The 21,675-nt window shown below is 38.2% G+C and overlaps 3 protein-coding genes across 3 annotated transcripts; 1 reads left to right on the forward strand and 2 right to left on the reverse strand.

The window, feature by feature from the left end:
• Positions 1-2,326: 2,326 nt before the first annotated feature.
• Positions 2,327-4,277, reverse strand: LOC135473117 (ADP-ribosylhydrolase ARH3-like). Its single transcript, XM_064752947.1, has one exon. It carries the CDS (start codon positions 4,260-4,262, stop codon positions 3,189-3,191), a length of 1,074 nt encoding a protein of 357 aa, XP_064609017.1. The 5' UTR covers positions 4,263-4,277; the 3' UTR covers positions 2,327-3,188.
• Positions 4,278-4,950: 673 nt separating this feature from the next.
• Positions 4,951-18,752, reverse strand: LOC135472621 (transmembrane protein 185B-like). Its single transcript, XM_064752218.1, has 7 exons — positions 18,675-18,752; positions 17,524-17,700; positions 15,947-16,154; positions 14,445-14,528; positions 10,145-10,321; positions 9,641-9,764; positions 4,951-8,364 (listed from the first exon to the last, which is right to left on the reverse strand). The coding sequence occupies exons 1-7, from the start codon at positions 18,710-18,712 to the stop codon at positions 8,141-8,143; spliced, it is 1,032 nt and encodes a 343-aa protein (XP_064608288.1). The 5' UTR covers positions 18,713-18,752; the 3' UTR covers positions 4,951-8,140.
• Positions 18,753-19,199: 447 nt separating this feature from the next.
• Positions 19,200-21,669, forward strand: LOC135473160 (ankyrin repeat domain-containing protein 46-like). Its single transcript, XM_064753000.1, has 2 exons — positions 19,200-19,596; positions 19,939-21,669. The coding sequence occupies exons 1-2, from the start codon at positions 19,274-19,276 to the stop codon at positions 20,309-20,311; spliced, it is 696 nt and encodes a 231-aa protein (XP_064609070.1). The 5' UTR covers positions 19,200-19,273; the 3' UTR covers positions 20,312-21,669.
• Positions 21,670-21,675: the final 6 nt, after the last annotated feature.

The following is a 21,675-nucleotide window of genomic DNA, read 5'->3' on the forward strand; positions in this document are numbered from 1 at the left end:
TACGTATTTATTTTCATTGACAGGCTTGACGAAAAGGGTACTTTAACAGTATTTTTTGACATTCGTACTTGTGATAGAACTGTGATATGCCTATATACATGTACATTAAGCACGAACCACCTACAGCCCAGTATTTCCATAGTAGTAAGAAAGATATGGGTAGATTTCTGTTAAATGGTAATGAGATGTTTTTCATTCACCAAAATCAATACTCGCATTATTCTGTTTGTTTACTAACTCAGTGAATGCAGATATTTGTTACTCTGATATTAAATTCTTCACCTGAAATTTCACAAGAAATTTATTGGACTGACTATTTTACATACATTACCACTGTGTCACCAGTAACAATTACCAGTATATACCAATGGCCTACATCCATGTATTTGTTTCACCCTGAAAGTAAAGTAAAGAATATATTCATTGTCTGAAGTTTTTCTGCCACAGTTCCAAAGGTTTTCAATTTCCATTCCCCCTCCCATCAGCAATGTAGGTTTACCGATGTAGGATAAGTGTTCCTAAACATTATCTGACATATATTCAACATGCATCTCCTGTTTAATGAGCTCATGCCGCAGGTGGAAAGGTCTGTCAGCAACCTGTCAGTGGTCATATGTTTCCCAGCCCGGTTTCAAAATGAATCAATCAAATGAATGGATAAATAAATAAATAACTAAATTGTGTTTAAATGTTAACAAGGGTTTGTCTTCGTGGGAAGACTTCATGGAAAATGGGATCTTAAGGCTGGTAACTAGAGAAATCATTTGCCCACCTGAGCTCTATCCCGAAGTCTGCTCATATCAGTTAATAAAAATTTGAATTCTTTGTACAGCCTCAGTGGGCATTCAACATGCAAGCCAAGTACTGATCAGTCCAACACTAAATGAATCAGTGAGCATTGTGGCAGTATACTTGGATTTGTTCATGTAAATTGTGGTTTTTGACATACATATACATCTTTAAATCATTTTGTAGAAGGTAAGGAGTGCATGAGCTTCATCTAGTAAGTCAGTGCAGTATTTATCAAAGTGACCCATAAATCAGACAAAACTGAACCAAAGTAATAAGTACTGTATAACTACCAGTATGTGATATTTGCGATGACAATAAATAAATTTAGTATATTGCGGTCACCACAAGTATGTATTTATCTGTGTCTGTCTGCATGTACCAACAAGCTATAGGTGCAGTACACAGTTATACACAATACCACAGTTTGGTACACTTGTGTGTCTAGCTATCAAAGTCACGCTTGCATCTTGACTTGAACCGATTCAAATACACCATCACATGCATGGTTACATATTCAACCACTGGGAAATACAACCTTTGATCAGCAGTTTGTCCATTTACATGCATATATGCAAGAGGAATATTTCCATGGTTTTCAAACATTTGTTCTCCATGTATTTTTGCTATCAAAAGAGCATTGATTTTAAACTACAGCAAAACTAACCCAGCACAAGTTTTCACTGCATACAAGCACAAAAGCTTTTATTTATCACTTTTATACATGTAGTAAAAGGTAACAATAGCTGAACATGTAATATTTTATTCATTTATTTATTTGAAGAATATTCGCCGAAGAATACGACGGCGGTCAGCATTAAAGTGGGCGGAAACTCACAACCATCCACAGGTTGTTGACAGGCCGTCTCGCGTATGGCCAGAGAGGGAGCCAGCATGAGCTGGACTTCAACTCACATCAGCTTCACTTTTTGGAGGCTCTTGGGTCAATGCGGAATGCTGGCGTGCTAACCCCCTTGGCCATATTCATTTAGTTAGATACCAAAATGATTAGTCATGAGACAACTCAAAACAGAGTTTTGAGTTCGAGGACTCAACAACTTTGACCAAATTTAAAATATAAAAATTTTCTTTATTATGGTAAAACATGTAAATACAACATGAACTGTCAATGACGATGGTGTACAAGTGACAAGACTAGAACGACAAAAATGTCCAATAACATTGTACTTGCCCTAAAAGTCTGTCTCAAAAACACACATTTCAGAGGAAAATACAGGTCATAAAATATTACTTTTCATACTGAATCATTCCAGTTTCCCAAAACATGAAAAAACTGAAATAAAGTGAACCCTCAGAATCAGGTTAAATGAATAACTTAATCATGGGTAAAATTTTGGGTTAAATTTTGGGTCAAATATACTAGTTTTGCAAATAATTTTGCATATCTAGCAGACATATGAAGAAGGACATACATTTATCGTGCATGTATTTATTCAGTGGTGATCAATGTACATAACATGAAAGCTCCTGACTCCTCTATACTGTATTCTATAGCACATTGCCCTGGGTGTACTTCCTATTTGAAACCTAGTCTATATGGCATGTCTCTACAAATAGTATTTATTCCATGGCTAAGGAACAACCACTGAGGAAAGTAGGTTATGTGCATAAAACCCAGCATTTCAAAGGCTGTGCCTGTTAAAAAGTTGTGGCATCATCATTTAACAGCACGTACTCAACTATAAGCAATTTTTCAACAATCGACCATGCACTGCCTTGGGTCATGATCTCAGCAAATACATCTAACACTTGAATCTCTTTGGTGACCTAATGGTTAGAGTGTTCACCTGGGATCAAACATGCGTCATAGCAAACACTATGAAAATAGTACTTTTTACCGCCTTGCTTGACGCTCAGCAGGTTAGATCAAGGAAACAGCACTGGTTGGTCCGGTGTCAGTATGATGTGACAGGGTGGGTGTCATGCCTGGTGTCTTCAGCATAATGTTTCTGTGGCGGCATCATTTTAGAGTCATGGACAAGAAGATACAGTATATGTACACACACTTGATGATTCCTTGTCATATGACTGAAATACTGTAAAGTATGACATATACACCAAAGCATACCAACATATACCTCTAGCAGGGGTAAAGTAATGTAAATTTGTTATGGAGATTCTTTTCTGAATAGTTAGAAATTCTAGTCCACTTGTACATGATCTATGCATGTAAACCATGAAGTTTTATATTTACCATTATCATTACAATTGAGTTTCATGTATCAGTGTGTTATCACAGTATGCAGGCCAACATAGACATTCACCATAACTGAGTCATTTGTATGACTTGCATAAATTTAAAGTCTACAGTTAGATAAAATTGCAATTCATTTATAATTCTCTGTTGGCTGTACATGAATCTGATGTCACACCTGTTCTCAAGCAGTGCTTCCACTTTGGCCTTCAGCCTTCTTGTACAATTTAAACAGTTCATCGGCTTGTTTGATTGCATCAGGGACGCCTTCACAGAAAATTTGCCACGTGGTTGGAATGTTCTCTAAACCGTACAATGCCCCAGCGATAGCTCCTGTCATACTCGCAATAGTGTCTGTATCTCCACCCATGGTAATAGCATACAACACAGCCCTTTCAAATGGAACTTTTACCGGTAAACCCTCTATACTCTCTTGTGCCCGCAAGAAGCTGTAAATTGCCGTGGGAACAGAATCCAAAGCTGAGACATCATTACCTAGATCTTCCGCAATCTGTTCTGAGTTGGACTTTCCAGTCTTCAGAAACTCTTTCATTTTTAACAGTTTATCAGTGTAGGGCTGCATTGTTTCAGACTTCTCTGTTGCCTCATTTTCAAGAGGCTGAATCCGTGCGATCAATTTGTCAACGAAATGGTCAACATTTAAATCAGCTGGTGGACCCTGGTTGCTTAAAGCCAGGTCAACAGCAGAAGCTTGCAAAACTGCGCCTAAAATACCATTCTTATTGGAATGCGTCAGTTTGGTGGTTTTTTCGCAGACATCTTTTAGCACCTCGAAACTGTTGTATTTCTTAGCAAACAGGGCGACTGGGGAGATGCGCATAGCACCACCATTACCGTACGAACCTGATCCATTAAACTGCTCAGAGGCTGGCTTGTATACATCTGAAAAATTACTTTCTTTAAGTTTTTTGAAGACCACAGTCACGGCTCTCCCATACCCTCTGCCTGGTTCACGAAAATACTCAGAAGTAAATCTTTCTGCCATGTCCCGTGAGTGAAATGCGCCATGTTCAGTCAGAGACGATGCCACCGACCTTGTCATGGCCGTGTCGTCGGTAAACGGAAGCTCGTCGTCACCAGGAGAAAGAGATTCCATGTGCTGTAACACTTTTTTAATGTCATTCCACGGCACAAATGGAAGCCATCGATCTTCAAAATTTGCTCCGATGCAATCTCCTACAACGGCTCCAACTAAAGTTGCTCGGAATCGTGAAAGCATTGTCGCCGAGTCAGCCATTTTTCCACTGTGTGCCGCCACAACAAACACAGGTTTATACAAAAGTAGTACCCGATCAAAAACCGAGGCGGACAGAAAAGCTGGATGTATAGCCAGCCATAGAGCAACAGGAAAACTACAGCAATAGCAATCTACATAAAACCCAAATGTGCAGAAATACTGGGTGAGAGCGTTGTTGATTAGCTGTTAAATGTAAATTTACAAGGTTTGAATGTATCCTATGCATTACATTTACACACACAAGTATAAATAAAACATAAAATAGATAGGCCTTTATGTGTCTGTCTACTTTTTAGGCTGAATGACAGGTCATTTATACCAGCGTAATCAGCATCAAGAAAACTGGGTCAACGTAAACTTCCCTTTTTGGAATTTGCAAAAGAGTGGCTCTAAACAGACTAACATTGGGTGATGTTTACAAACAGGTTCATCACTGGTACTGAAAAAAATTGAAGATTATAGAGCCTAACATCCAAGTATACATGATGATTTTTTTAAAATTCTCACTGGACTTGCCTTTACCGCAAACAGCATGTATAACAAAGAGTCATTTCAGAAAATAATTTCATCCCAAATCAGTTTAGTTTACACGTTTCAGTCCTTTTGAATTCTGTGAGTCAGTGTGCCAAATCATCACAGTGAGAACGCAGTTCTGTTCATACAGACACAAAGGCTAAGCTCACGATGATTCAAATTCAACAAAGATATTTTATTACAAACAGGGGTCATATCTAAAACACATAGTTTGATTCTCTCCAGAGATGAGAAGATGACAATCCTTTACAGTCTATAAAAACAAAAAAGAAAATTGCAATTGGCAATGTATCTAGATTCACAGAATTTCTGATCTGATATAAGCCTACAATTAAACACACATCTGTAATACAGTTCAAATACCTACTGTTTTTTGCTGTCCAATACTCCATGTAAAGGTGAACTAAGATGTAATTTTACTATGACTTTAATGTGTTCATATTCCTTATCCTTAGAAAAAGTTATTTCTGGTTACAATGGTTAACTGATTTCTCCAGTAAAGCAATGTAACACTCATCTTGGAAATTCTGACAAAGTGCAAATTTATGCAAAAAATGTTAAAGGAAAAACAAATAAAAACCAATAACCATGTGAAGGAGTTACCCATGTGGGATAGGAATCATTTATCTTCTGACATTTTACATATGGGCCTGGCTATTAAAGAGAATTTTCCTCATTCTAATGGTCATACTGGACAAAACACTGGCTCGTCAGCTCAGTAAGACAACCTGGGAGTTCGAAATCTTAGCAGTTCGTACTTAAGGAATTTCTGATACAATCTTCAAAGATTCATAACAGTACTTGAGTCCAGGCTTCAATATTAACAACACTGGTACTAAAAAATTGAACCAGTACTGAATAACTGCACACCACAGTACTGCACAACTTGAACTGCACACCACAATACTGGATAACTGCACACAAGAGTACTGGATAACTTGCATCCCACAGTAATGGATAACTTTCACGCCACATTACTGGATCTTGCAAGCCACAGTACTAGATAACTGCACAGCACAGTATTGGATAACTGAACACCACAGTGCTGGATAACTTGCACGCCACAGTATTGGATAACCTGCACGCCACATTACTGGATAACTTGCACGCCGCAGTATTGGAGACTAGCACACCACAGTACTGGATACCTGCACACCGCAGTACTGGATAACTGCACACCACAGTACTAAACAACTTTTCTAACAGTCAAATGTAATTTGAGACAGCTGTCCATTTAGATCCATCCAAAACAGTGATAATAATCAAATCTTTCAGTTAAATCTCTTATTTACAGAAACAGTTTGCATTCTTTATACAAGTATAATTGCTGCTGACTATATTCTAAGGAATGCATGCAATTGTTCACACAATGTGATAGAGGACAGGCCTATGTTCACTCATATCATTACTGAGATCGAGCCAATATATCAGGCCTGTACTTCATAATTACCTAATATGGTTTGAACGTCTCTTATCCATTATATTTACACACACAAGTAAACATGAATAAGTACATGTAGGCCCAAGCAGTGGTCTCCTTTTTTTAAATGTGTACATTTATGCTGACTGATGTCATTTATACCAGCGTAATCAGGATCAAGTGAATTGGACCAATATAAATTCCCCTTTTGTCATGCTTGTGTGTGAGGATGCCAAGCTCATGCTACGGGGCCAGAGGTTGTTGGTTCAAAACCACACAGGGTTGTCAAGTCTAACATACCAATGGTATATTACCACACACTTCCCACAAAGACGCACAATGAGACACTCTGCCAAAAGTAAAATGGCTGACTTAATTGCACTGTATGTACATGAAAAAAGGAGAACTGTAATAAATACATGTATTTATAAGATGTTGACTGCCCGTCCATTCTTCGCCTTCCACACATTACAGAAAATAATTTGTACTGAGATGTATTTCCGCACACTTTATGAACCATAATGACCTTCAACATGGCAGGTTGCCACGATTTAAACAATCTGGTATGACATAAGGACAAACACTGTACATCTACACATCAGCTTTGTGACCAGGTACCCTATATTTGTGACAGATAGACATACTCAGTAAATATTAGACGTACATACCCTATTTTTTCTCATCAATCCACATTAAAAAAAAAATAAAGGGAGAGAAAAGCACAACAACAAAAGGTATTTAATATTGTAAAGCAAATAAATAGTGGAAGATCATTACACTTCAAAGAATCAAAATATGAAAATTAACAAGTTTAAAATCTGAATATTCTAAAACTAATAAATATTCAGAAGAACGGTTTCTGGTATTTTAGTTCTCTGAAAAACTGATTAAAATTTGTTTATAAAAAACCTTTTGCTCACATGTAATATTCACCACGGAATGGTACAATATAAGCTTAAGTGTCTGTCTTAAAGCTCCATTGTGGTAGAGCGACTTACCAATCCTAAGCATGTATAACAGATAATACAGGTTATACTAATCATGAAACAACCTTAAAAGATTTGTAGACCTGGAGCATATATTCACAAAACTTTGTACCTCAGTTTTTCATAACTTCCCTCATAACTCATATTGCGTTGTTGAGATCTAACCTGCACTAAGGACACAAACCTGAAGAAATCTGATTTAGAAACTTTTGCAAAAGTCGGCCTTTATGGTAGCTAGTAGCTTAAAACTGTGAACACAAAATAATCCTGCTTCTAGGACTTATTAGGAATTGCTGGGGTTTTGAATCTGCTCAAAATTTGCAGGATCTGTCAAAACATCTGATATCACAAAAAATATACAAGCAATAAAGAAGAAATCCAGGCATCACCACATAAATGTAAAATGTTTCACAAACATTCAAGCCTCTTGTTGGGAACACGGTGGAAAGTTTGTGAAACCCTTTACATTTACGTGTTGTCTTGACTTCTTTCATTATAATTAAGGGAACCATCTTACAACTACAAATGTACAGCAGTATATGATATTCAAGTATCTCATTAAAAAAAACACTACACCTGCTTTACCCAGAACATGTTTATATTGTGAGTTGAACAGATTCATGAAATGCTGCGACAAAGAGACCTGTACCTATTACCAACTCCTATAACAGTCAGGTAAAACATATGGGCTCCATTGCCATAAGCGCACGGAGCGCTACATGCACGAAATTACCACTGGGACGTTATATCTACAGCAATGGCTTCCATGGAAGTTACTCGCATGTAACCCCTGCAATCTAACAATCACCTGTTGATGAGGTGACAGACAGGTACTTTAGGTAAGTTTTAGAGTCCAAGATACCACTGACAGGCCTGACACACCTGCCTTGGGAATGTGAGGTAAAAGTGATCCCACCACACCACCACACCACCTCCCCTCAGTCAGGGGTCTCTATTGATATGACTGGGACGACCATTTTAGGCTGCTCTTCGATGAGTTCTTTTCTGGAGTGGCCACTCTCGGACTTGCTCACTTCCCGCTGAGCTCGAGACTCCAGGTCACTGTTGTTGTGGATGGAGTATGCGATGTTACCGTATTCTTGTAAAAGCGGGCAGGCATTTAGAAGAAACTGACAAAAATCTTTGCGTATTCCAAACCACCCTGAAGACAAAAAGAGGCGTGTCACATTTTTATGTACAAGATGGTTAATATCTCTCGTACAGGAGAAGAAAACACATAACTGATGTCAACTTCAGCTGAAAACGTGTGAACATTTATTTGTAAATATGGTCTTCAATATTTTTTTGGGTATTTTTCTTAGCATACATCAACTTTAGATAATAACTTTCTAAATGGTGGTGTGATGCATGTTTAATAAATTATTTGAACGTAAGTTTATTATTTATACCCAAACACATATGTTGAATCTGTATAATGATTATATCTATTAATATATTAAAATCACAAATATGATTAAAATTCTATTTTAACAATTTTGTCTGAAGAAAACATCAAATTCAAGCCCATATGAATTTATCAGGCATCCACCACAACTTCATTTAGAACATTATTATGCAAAGACGATATATACCAAGAGGCGATCCCAAATCCCTTCATAAAATTATTTTCATATGTTTTTTTCTCCCTAAGAAGGAATAACAAAATTCATGAAAATCATGTGGGTCTACAATTTTCACACAATTTCATTTGGATGTTTTACATCATTTTTATATTTTCTCCACCTCTAAAGGACCTGGTATGGTAAGGTGGGGAACGGGCCCTGGTGCAAGAAACTGTGCACCTCAAGCAGCGAAACTGACTATATCTGTGAGTGACAGCTGTTGACACACTCGTAAGGCTACTTCTTTTCCATTTGTGTTTTACTCTTCTTTTTTTTCACATATGAAGACCAACATCAACCGGAACGAAAGCACACAGAAATACACGCATGAAAGTTTCAGTAAAAATATTCCTTCGGGTAAATGTTGATCTTTATACTGTAAATTAAAGACACAGTGCCTCGTCTGAATGCAAAGTTGGCATTTTTGATTGAGAGTGCATTTTTGGTGGGTTATTACTGAACAACCATCTTTTTTAAAGCCATCTAACTTTGATAGGTGATTCAACCAAGTTTCGTATTTCTGATTCGAAAATTTACAGAACTGTGCTGGGAATTTGAAACTTACACTTTCTTGTCGTACCTCTCAGGGCCCAATTCTCTGCCTTACCATACCAGGACCACTGGCTTCTTAGAAGAATAAATGCAACTGGTGTCTGAGAAATACATGTGCTACTTAAAAAGCATACAATGGTTTTAAACAGGAACTGCTTTCAACCTCAAAACAAACCACCTGATATAAACATTTATATTTACTTTCTTATTGGTAATTGGACTAATGATCTAAATATTATAAGTGTAATTTTCTGTGACACTTACAGTGGTTGCCTCCCTTTGATGTAAATGCCATACAGATGAGAGTGATAAGGGAAATGAAAAGCGGTACAGTGATGGCAATGAATGAAAATTGTTGGTCTCCATCAAGACGATTGGATAAAAGAATCTGTGTGAAAAATCAGAAAATAACACAACTCGTAGATGTCATATTTAATGATATGGTATCCTGACAAAATCTTGAACACATAAAATCTTTACAATTAAATAATTCATCAAAAGTGCGGTATGTAAAATTGCACTTTCAGAGGCACATGAAGGCCTCAAAATGAAAAATTTTCTGTACAAGATATTATTTATTTACTTAACTGGTGATGTGAGTTCACACCATAGATAGTGGTATCAAGCACATCAAATCAATGGTCATCGATTAGAGGTCTGAACTGAAGCAGGTGTTATGTTGAAAAAAAAACTTAAGTTTTCGTCACAAAACTAGTTCTAACTTTACTGATTGCCAGGAGTACATGTATGTCACACAGTGACACTCACCTCAAAAACGAGAAGTGGTAGAACGAGGAATGTGTAGCCCACAGCTGTGGAGAGATTCCCTCTTCTCTGCTCAGGGACGATGTCTGGGGATTTCATGAGGATAATGGCAAGGATGATGGCATAGAGCACGCCGATGAGAGCCACACACATCACAATCCATATGGGGATGAAGACAATCTGGGGGAACAATGATATATAACACAATGATAAGAGCCATTTACATTACAATCCACACAGGGATGAAGACAATCTGGGGCAACAATGATATATAACACACTGATGAGGGCCATTTACATTACAATCCACACAGGGATGAAGACAATCTGGGGGAACAATGATATATAACACACTGATGAGGGCCATTTACATTACAATCCACACAGGGATGAAGACAATCTGGGGGGAACAATGATATATAACACACTGATTTACATTATAATCCATAATATGAGGATGAAGACAATCTGGGGGGAACAATGATATATATCACACTGATGAGGGCCATTTACATTACAATCCACACAGGGAAGAAGACAATCTGGGGGGAACAATGATATATAACACACTGATTTACATTATAATCCATAATATGGGGATGAAGACAATCTGGGGGGAACAATGATATATAACACACTGATGAGGGCCATTTACATTACAATCCACACAGGGATGAAGACAATCTGGGGCAACAATGATATATAACACAATGATGAGGGCCATTTACATTACAATCCACACAGGGATGAAGACAATCTGGGGGGAACAATGATATATAACACACTGATTTACATTATAATCCATAATATGAGGATGAAGACAATCTGGGGGGAACAATGATATATATCACACTGATGAGGGCCATTTACATTACAATCCACACAGGGATGAAGACAATCTGGGGGAACAATGATATATAACACACTGATGAGGGCCATTTACATTACAATCCACACAGGGATGAAGACAATCTGGGGCAACAATGATATATAACACACTGATGAGGGCCATTTACATTACAATCCACACAGGGATGAAGACAATCTGGGGGGAACAATGATATATAACACACTGATTTACATTATAATCCATAATATGGGGATGAAGACAATCTGGGGGGAACAATGATATATATCACACTGATGAGGGCCATTTACATTACAATCCACACAGGGATGAAGACAATCTGGGGCAACAATGATATATAACACAATGATGAGAGCCACACACATCACAATCCATATGGGGATGAAGACAATCTGGGGGAACAATGATATATAACACAATGATGAGGGCCATTTACATTACAATCCACACAGGGATGAAGACAATCTGGGGGAACAATGATATATAACACACTGATGGGGGCCATTTACATTACAATCCACACAGGGATGAAGACAATCTGGGGGGAACAATGATATATAACACACTGATGAGGGCCATTTACATTACAATCCACACAGGGATGAAGACAATCTGGGGCAACAATGATATATAACACACTGATGAGGGCCATTTACATTACAATCCACACAGGGATGAAGACAATCTGGGGCAACAATGATATATAACACACTGATGAGGGCCATTTACATTACAATCCACACAGGGATGAAGACAATCTGGGGCAACAATGATATATAACACACTGATGAGGGCCATTTACATTACAATCCACACAGGGATGAAGACAATCTGGGGCAACAATGATATATAACACACTGATGAGGGCCATTTACATTACAATCCACACAGGGATGAAGACAATCTGGGGCAACAATGATATATAACACACTGATGAGGGCCATTTACATTACAATCCACACAGGGATGAAGACAATCTGGGGCAACAATGATATATAACACACTGATGAGGGCCATTTACATTACAATCCACACAGGGATGAAGACAATCTGGGGCAACAATGATATATATCACACTGATGAGGGCCATTTACATTACAATCCACACAGGGATGAAGACAATCTGGGGCAACAATGATATATAACACACTGATGAGGGCCATTTACATTACAATCCACACAGGGATGAAGACAATCTGGGGGGGAACAATGATATATAACACACTGATGAGGGCCATTTACATTACAATCCACACAGGGATGAAGACAATCTGGGGGAACAATGATATATAACACACTGATGAGGGCCATTTACATTACAATCCACACAGGGATGAAGACAATCTGGGGGGAACAATGATATATATCACACTGATGAGGGCCATTTACATTACAATCCACACAGGGATGAAGACAATCTGGGGCAACAATGATATATAACACACTGATGAGGGCCATTTACATTACAATCCACACAGGGATGAAGACAATCTGGGGGAACAATGATATATAACACACTGATGAGGGCCATTTACATTACAATCCACACAGGGATGAAGACAATCTGGGGGGAACAATGATATATAACACACTGATGAGGGCCATTTACATTACAATCCACACAGGGATGAAGACAATCTGGGGCAACAATGATATATAACACACTGATGAGGGCCATTTACATTACAATCCACACAGGGATGAAGACAATCTGGGGGGGAACAATGATATATAACACACTGATGAGGGCCATTTACATTACAATCCACACAGGGATGAAGACAATCTGGGGGGAACAATGATATATATCACACTGATGAGGGCCATTTACATTACAATCCACACAGGGATGAAGACAATCTGGGGCAACAATGATATATATCACACTGATGAGGGCCATTTACATTACAATCCACACAGGGATGAAGACAATCTGGGGCAACAATGATATATAACACACTGATGAGGGCCATTTACATTACAATCCACACAGGGATGAAGACAATCTGGGGCAACAATGATATATATCACACTGATGAGGGCCATTTACATTACAATCCACACAGGGATGAAGACAATCTGGGGCAACAATGATATATAACACACTGATGAGGGCCATTTACATTACAATCCACACAGGGATGAAGACAATCTGGGGCAACAATGATATATATCACACTGATGAGGGCCATTTACATTACAATCCACACAGGGATGAAGACAATCTGGGGCAACAATGATATATAACACACTGATGAGGGCCATTTACATTACAATCCACACAGGGATGAAGACAATCTGGGGCAACAATGATATATAACACACTGATGAGGGCCATTTACATTACAATCCACACAGGGATGAAGACAATCTGGGGCAACAATGATATATAAGACACTGATGAGGGCCATTTACATTACAATCTACACAGGGATGAAGACAATCTGGGGGGAACAATGATATATAACACACTGATGGGGGGCCATTTACATTACAATCCACACAGGGATGAAGACAATCTGGGGGAACAATGATATATAACACACTGATGAGGGCCATTTACATTACAATCCACACAGGGATGAAGACAATCTGGGGGGAACAATGATATATAACACAATGATGAGGGCCATTTACATTACAATCCACACAGGGATGAAGACAATCTGGGGGGAACAATGATATATAACACAATGATGAGGGCCATTTACATTACAATCCACACAAGGATGAAGACAATCTGGGGGAACAATGATATATAACACACTGATGGGGGCCATTTACATTACAATCCACACAGGGATGAAGACAATCAGGGGGCAACAATGATATATAACACACTGATTTACATTATAATCCATAATATGAGGATGAAGACTGTATGGTAGGCATAGTAATGATATGCAGTAAATAAAACACACCGAAAACAGCCATACAAGATCGTGATTGCTGGCATCTTTTCAACTTAGAAGTATGAAGTATGTGAGACTGGTTGATAATACAAATCAGCGCTATTAAACACAGTATAGTACACTTTTGGAGAGTGTACCTGTAGGTGGCCAAGCATGATTAACATAATGATAATACTTTCCATAATCTAAAGATGTCATTTCAAGCAGCAGTAATAAAGTACTTACTGTAAATCAACCTTTTCAACCAATTTATACAAACAATTATTATGAAAGTGACACTCAAAATGATTTGATCATGTTATTTAAGATGCAAGTTCATAGAAACATTGCAAATTGTTTCTCTGCACCCCATAGTTCTCTCAGAATGTTTCAAAATACTGGTTGCAGAGATGGTTGAAAGGGTTGAAGACTTGGGGTATTCCTTCATTCATTGCGGATAAGAAAAAAATGATTCTATTTTCTGACAAAATTATTAATTATCACTAAAATGTAAGAATTTCATACGACAAATACAAGATTCTTACCACAAAGCTCCATTGCACAATGTTATCAAACTTGAGAGCGAGGAAGATAAACTGGAGAATATTTACAGCACTGAACAGTTCCAGCTGGAAGAAGAATAGAACAATGTTGATTGAATTATTGGTGTTAAACATCATAATGAGGAACATTTGTAGTTTTGACTATAAACAATTTGTCCAGAAAATTCTACTAAATGACCATAAATTTCATCCATGACTAACTTGCCCGATCTTCCTGATTCTGAAAGTTCTACTGATTTTAGAAAGGTCTTTTGAGATTTGCTTGGAACATGGGATGATATTCTACCGAAAAATTGTAATTTTCACCACCAAAACTATTTTGTGACATTAACTTGCCTCTAAAATGCATTTTTGTGGGCAAAATTTGAGGTTATTTGGAGTATTTATAGAGGCAAATGAAAGTCATTTTACTTTTGGCGCTGAAATTTACATGTACATTTTCCTAGGATATCATCCTACCTTAAGGAAAGACCTATCAGAATCAGAAAAAGTACAGTGATAAACAAGTTTTTAGGTTCAATACAGAATATCATCACAGTCTTTTTCCAGGCAGAAAAACAAGTCTTCAGCGCTCAACTGACAACAATATACTTAACGTATATGTTTAATACCTAGCATTTTCTATTCTGTCCTTCACAGTCACTCAATTTGCAGGATTACTATTACATAAAACACACTGATAATACAATATCAGTAATCTTCACATATTCAGCTTGTTGGCTTATGTAAGGTAATGCAGAAACATGGCAGGATGTAGTGGAAACCAGTTAGGATGTGAATGGAACCAGGACAGTAAGATGGGAACCAGGAAGGGTGTGGTGTTAACCAGGAAGAGTGAGATGGGGACCAAGAAGGTGTGATGGAACAGGCAGGGTCTGATGGGAACAAGGCAGGGTCTGATGGAAACCAGACAGTCACAGGGTGTGGCAGAAATCAGGCAAGGTAAGGTGGGAATCTGGCAGGGTAATTTGGGAGCCAGGAAGGGCGAGATGGAAACCAGGAAGGGCGAGATGGAAACCAGGAAGAGTGAGATAGGAACCAGGAAGAGTGAGATGAGCACATGGTAGGGTAAGATGGGAACCAGGTAAGCCGTGGTTGGAACGGGGTAAGGTATGATGGGAATTAGACGTCTGCCTTTGACATTTATTTATTTATTTGATTGGTGTTTTACACCGTACTCAAGAATATTTTCACTTATACGACGGCGGCCAGCAATATGGTGGGTGGAAACCGGGCAGAGCCTGGGGGAACCCCACTACCATCCGCAGGTTGCTGACAGACCTTCCCACTTACGGCCGGAGAGGAAGCCAGCATGAGCTGGACTTGAACTCACAGCGACCGCATTGGTGAGAGACTCCGGGGTCATTACGCTGTACTAGCGCGCTAACCAACTGCGCCACGGAGCCCCCGCCCCCCCCCCCTTTGATATCACCACATTTTATGCTGAAGAATCACACGTTCCTATCTGAAATAACCAGGCTTACCTCAAATGATCGTTCATGTTTAACAGCCCACACGCAGATGCCTATAGAAGCAACAGACATGAACATGAGGGGGATGAAGACTAGTGTCCACTTATGGCGTCCTGATTCCAGCTTATCACAGGCCAGGAGCTCAAACATGAGAAGTAGTAGATGCACACTGCTGCTTATCACCATGGCCTTGTACTGTATGTATCCATCACCATCCACTCTGTGAGAAACGATTTGATCAGTTCATTTTATTCCAGCTGCTGATCGTCAAAAGATAGGTAAAACCGCAAACACCGAGTTAAGATTACACTACATACTAACTTTGAGAAAATAATTTGTAAAAAAAAAAAAAAATTCTATCAAAATCCCAATTAAAACTTTAGCACCGATGTCTTATTTTTGTTTGGAGGGTCGGTCCGGTACATGTAACCTTTAACAAAAAAACTTTAACTCATTGACTCCGACAACCCGCTGCAGACGCCAGTACAGCAGCGGGCTGTAGCCGCGCCTGCCTTCCGCCCAAGCAGGCGTCAGCGATCAGTCTCAATGGCCGTACTCGCCTCTGTGTGAGCTTATACTGTAACGGCGAGTGACGCAGAGCATATTTCTATTTCAGCATTCCAAAGCTGGTTGGATTTTGTCATTTATGTTTATTCTACATAATTTTGCAAAATATTAGTGTAGTTTTGGACGTACATTCATAAAGACATCTATAAAATGGGATTATCAAACTGAACATTCACAGAAAATGCCACACCAGCGAAAAGTACCATAACTTTGGAGCTGATAATACGCGAATTCCTGTACATAACGCCCGCTTTTCTGAATAAAAGTATGTGTTTCTAAGTCATCAAACTTTGAGGAAATACGGAGAAACCAGTTATTTATCGCGGGTTTTTGAAGTGTTGAATAGAGCCGTACTATAGTCAGTCGTTTTCTCACTTTAGCTGTGCAAAAATACCAAAATATTTTGTCGCCGAAGGCATTCATCGTTCATTGGTCAGTAGTTGCCCTAGATTTTATCACATGACACAGGGGGACAGAATCATTGTTCAGTGATATTCCTTTCAGATCTACACACTCCTTTCAGAATAAATGATAAACACAAAACAACACAATGTTATCGTCAGCAGATTCACATTCTGATATACTAATATCTGACTCAGTTTCACATTCCCTGTCAGCAGACGGTCTGTCATTGGTTGTGAAGGCTAAACAATACTTTTGGTTGTTGGACTTGGCCAACGAAGACCTGTTGACACACAATTGTGTGCGACTCAAAAAATAGGTTCTAATTTTGTTATGATTAGGCATTCAAGCCAATAAAAACCGCCAAAATACAAGTAAATACAAGCCTAAGACATCAACACAGGTGTGTTTTGAGTGATTTATACTTGAACAAAACATTTGAAAGCAAAATATGCACCCAGTGAGAAGTGGTGTCATATGTGGGTTTAGCCGCTCCTCGGGAAATGAGGTCCTATTGGCCGCGCGGATATAATCGCACTTTGGGTTGAGACAGAGCACTCTGCATGCGGCCTGAGCCACGCGTCGGAATGAATGAGTTAAATGGTGGCCAGAATGATTACCTGTACTGTGGATTTTTCCACCAAACATAGCTGCCTACAGCAGCCCCTGACAGCACCACCAGTTTCCAAATCCAGATAGGTAGAAACACCAACCAGTAGCTCCACTGTATCGTTTCATCAAGCCTCAAAGCGTAGAATAGCGAGAAGAAAAGTAAACACAGAAATACCAGAAATTTGCTGAAATGAAAAATTATAATATCACTGTAAAGTTTATGTCACATGAAAATGCATAACAACTTGCCATTGTAAGTAGCCAAAGATACATCAGTTATTTTACTCTGGTCTATAATGACTTAAAATAAAAGACAAACTCTTTATAATGTACATAATTTTTACCAGATTGTAAAACAAAAAATGAATAAATAAAAAAAAACATTAAAGCAATGTCTAAACTGATAACAGAGCTCCACACAATCAACTCCTTTGATGCGACAATCCAACATAAATAGTATTTTGAAGTATGCAGGGTTAAGTGGGACCAAAGGGTTAGGTGGCGAGTGACAAGTTTCAAAAGTTTGAAGTTCAAAAAGCATGCCCGGGAGACTACAAACAGGCGGCCTACCTTCAAGGCAAACAGGTGATTGTTCAAAATGCTGATGTATTCGTGTAGTTTTAAAAGGGAGGTAATTCAGTAAGTTGTCTGTGACATATTTGTTAAAATAGTCTATCCTGTTAACGTAATATGATAATCTCACAAAAGAATGTGCCAGTGGTGAAATGTTGCAATCAATAATGGAGATCTCAGATATAAACAGTATACGTCCATGCTTTCCTCTTTTCTTTTTTTCCCCCCTTTTCAACAGAAAAAATTTTACTGAACTTTCGAGATCATTATTATAAAGTAAAGGTTCTTTTCTGTGGTTGACATTCTGACATCGAAATGTCGTTTTATTGCCTATTGTAACATTTTGTATTTCTACACTGGAACATGTAAAAATACATACGTGACGATATTTGATGACAGTAATGACATACAGAACCGAATTCAACGGTAGTCTACAATAGACATCAACTCCAAGAGTGGCCCATTCACTGCCAGTCACTAACCAAGTTTGGTGGCGTACAGTGACACGTAAACACTGTTTAAAGATGTATATTCTAAGGAAAGTAAATTAAGATTCGATATAATGATGAAGACACAAAGAATTTACCTAGGGTTGAAGTCCTGAAACAAATTCTTCAGATTCATTTCTTCTTTTTCATCGTTTCCATTATTTACAAATTCACACCACTAAAACCAACACAACCTTAAAATATCGGATCTTTCATAGCTGCGGAAATTAAGTTTCTAAACTTCCACCAAACAACGGATATTTCTAACCATAATTCCCCTCTCATGAAAATTTATGAATACACACATCAATAGCAGTAATGAGTTTTACTCAAAAATATTGCAGAAAAACATAACGAAAGTGAAACTAAGTTCTAAATATTTTCGGTTTAGTTATCATTTGGTTTTTAAAACAGCCTTGTTCAGAACGGCCCCATACATCACTGTGTAAAAATAAACGCTCAAACATTCAACAATTCGTTAGATTTAGCCTAAAATGCTAACGACTGTTTTACAGAAAATCTATGGATCACTTTTGAGTTTGATTAAGATGAACATGATGAATGTCGGTTGAATTTGTAGCATTCTTCTCAACTGTCAAAATGTTGTAAGGGGCAAAAAAAAAATAGAAAAAAAAAGAAACCATCAAATAGATGTCGACCGAAGAATTATTGTCTGCTCTCCGTGAAATAAGGTGTAATGAATGATACAGACTTTGATCTTCAATTTGACATGATGGAGATGGGTCACGACATTCACACAGCTCTGAGCGAGGGAGATATGGGAGCCCTGAAGAGACTGTTGTATGTGGGCCATCCGGACATCTTTCGAACCGACAAGAAGGGCCGAACATGTTTGCATTTTGCGTCTTGTCGTGGAATGACCGATGCTGTTAGACTGTTGCTAGAAAATGGAGCGGATCCTAACGTTACTGATATATTCGGAAATACACCTTTGCACTGGTGTGGTCATCTGGAAACAGTTGATGTTCTGATTGAGAATGGATCCAACGTTTTTGCTAGGTGTGCACATCAAGATTGTATTTTTCTCTTTACAGAAATTGTTAATGTTATCAAAAATGTCAGATTTGTTAGCTGTGAAAGTTGAGGTTGGGTATAGCAGATTTGTCGGTCCGACTTTATTTGTCTCATAAGCATAGGCGGACAAAAGAGTGTGCAAGGAACATTAAGGTACTAGATCTTCTTCACTCTGAAGCAAGTCATGATTTACTGATAGTAAACATTGGTGAAAAAAGTACAACTTTAAGTGGGTTTATATTTTGAATCTTTTGGCCCTGAGTGGAAAGATTTTACTGCTGTTATGGACTTTATTCATACATTGTGTTTTGTTTTTATTTCATTTAGGAATAAAATGGGAGCGACTCCAAGAATTATGGCAGTGAGACGAGGTGTGTCAGAAGATGTGATTAACACATTTGAACAGCATGAGGTAGAATTAAGCTCAGAAACAGAGTCAGTTACAGCAGGGGCAGATACCAGCTTACTGACTACCAGCGTCCACACCACATGTGCTGGACAAACTCGAGAAAAACTAGAACAGGTTCAAAGCATATGGTATGAGTTCTGTATGGACCTTGGTCCTCAGAAACTCATTCTCTTGATTCTGACAGTTCTACTTATGTCGCTATATGTGGCATTTACTGTCACAGGGATCACCAAGCACATGGAGAAACGAATACCAATTACAAGTGAAGGAGCTCAAAAAGTAGAGCTCTGAACATTTATTGTTACAGGAATCATCAAGAATGTTGAGTCATGATTACCCATTGCAATTGAACTGAAGGAGCTCAAAAGTGGAGCCCTGAACATATTCCATGGCTGAGATCACCATGCACATGAGTCATATGTGGCAATTACAAGGTACTGCAGAGCTCTGGACATTTACCTGAGTCATGACAATGGGTGCCAGTTACAAGTGGGGTGGGGGAGTCTATGGAGTGGACTTACTAGTAGTTGGGCTCTGAATATTTACTGTTACAGTGAAACAGGGATCACAATTCACACTGAATCATGGTGTTTGGTGCCAGTTGCAAGTGGAGGTGTCTATATAGTGGAGCTCTGAACATTTATATTACAGAGATCACTAATCAGATTCAGTCATAAATGTCATTTTTAAGTTGAGAAGTCGGAATAGAGTGGTCTGAACAATAATTCAGTGAATACTGCCATTGTCACTTTCTACATCTCTAGAATTGAACATTGATGAAAAAAATGCTTCTGACCTGGCAATCCCAAACAAGGATAAAAGATTTAGCATCCATAAAAGATGTATTATGTCCAACTGGCTCGATAATGTGCTTGTCCAAATTTTTACATTTATAAATAACTTGTTGTTAATGTTATTTTTGAGAGACGTCAGATTTCATGGTAATTGTTTTACCTGAGCTTTTAGGTCCATCTTGTATAATGTAAAGTAAGCGTTTAAATTTTTCCTTTTTTCGTACCATTTTTTTTTTTTTTATTGCAATATATGTGCTTTTGTAATGTCATTTTTGTTTCATCTTAATTTTCGTTACTAATTTTATCTGACAATTTGGGAACTGTTGTCTGTGCTCACCTTATAATGGTTATATTGTACTTAATGTGTAGCGATGTGTATTTGGACTGGCAGTTGTTCACATTTCACCAATGTACATGTATCAAATGTGGCAGGTTAAGGCCTGTTCGCATTATACAATTACCGATGGGACTGGAATGAATGGACCATTTAATTCTTTCTTTTCTTTGAAAGCCTGTAGTAATTTAAGGCCAAAGCTGTTGTCAGTATCAAATTGTACGTGATTGTAAAGTATTAATTTTTTTATGTACGTGTATACACACACAAGCAGAATGTGTGTTTCATAAGTTCAGATTTAAATGTATATGGAATGAAAAGACCCAGACTTTGTCTTTTATAGATTTGCCCATCTTTAACTGGACAGGAGGTTATTTCAAGCTGTTCATGTGACAGTATTCTGTATGAAGAAATAATAAGCTTATGGACATGTAAATATCTAATGGTAAAGTACTTACTAGTACCGCTCCTCAGGAACTAAAGAAGAGGTCATCATTAAATAAATGTTTATTGGGCTGTTGATGGAA

The sequence above is a fragment of the Liolophura sinensis genome, chromosome 8 (genome assembly GCF_032854445.1).
Source record: "Liolophura sinensis isolate JHLJ2023 chromosome 8, CUHK_Ljap_v2, whole genome shotgun sequence".
Lineage (NCBI taxonomy): Eukaryota > Metazoa > Mollusca > Polyplacophora > Chitonida > Chitonidae > Liolophura > Liolophura sinensis.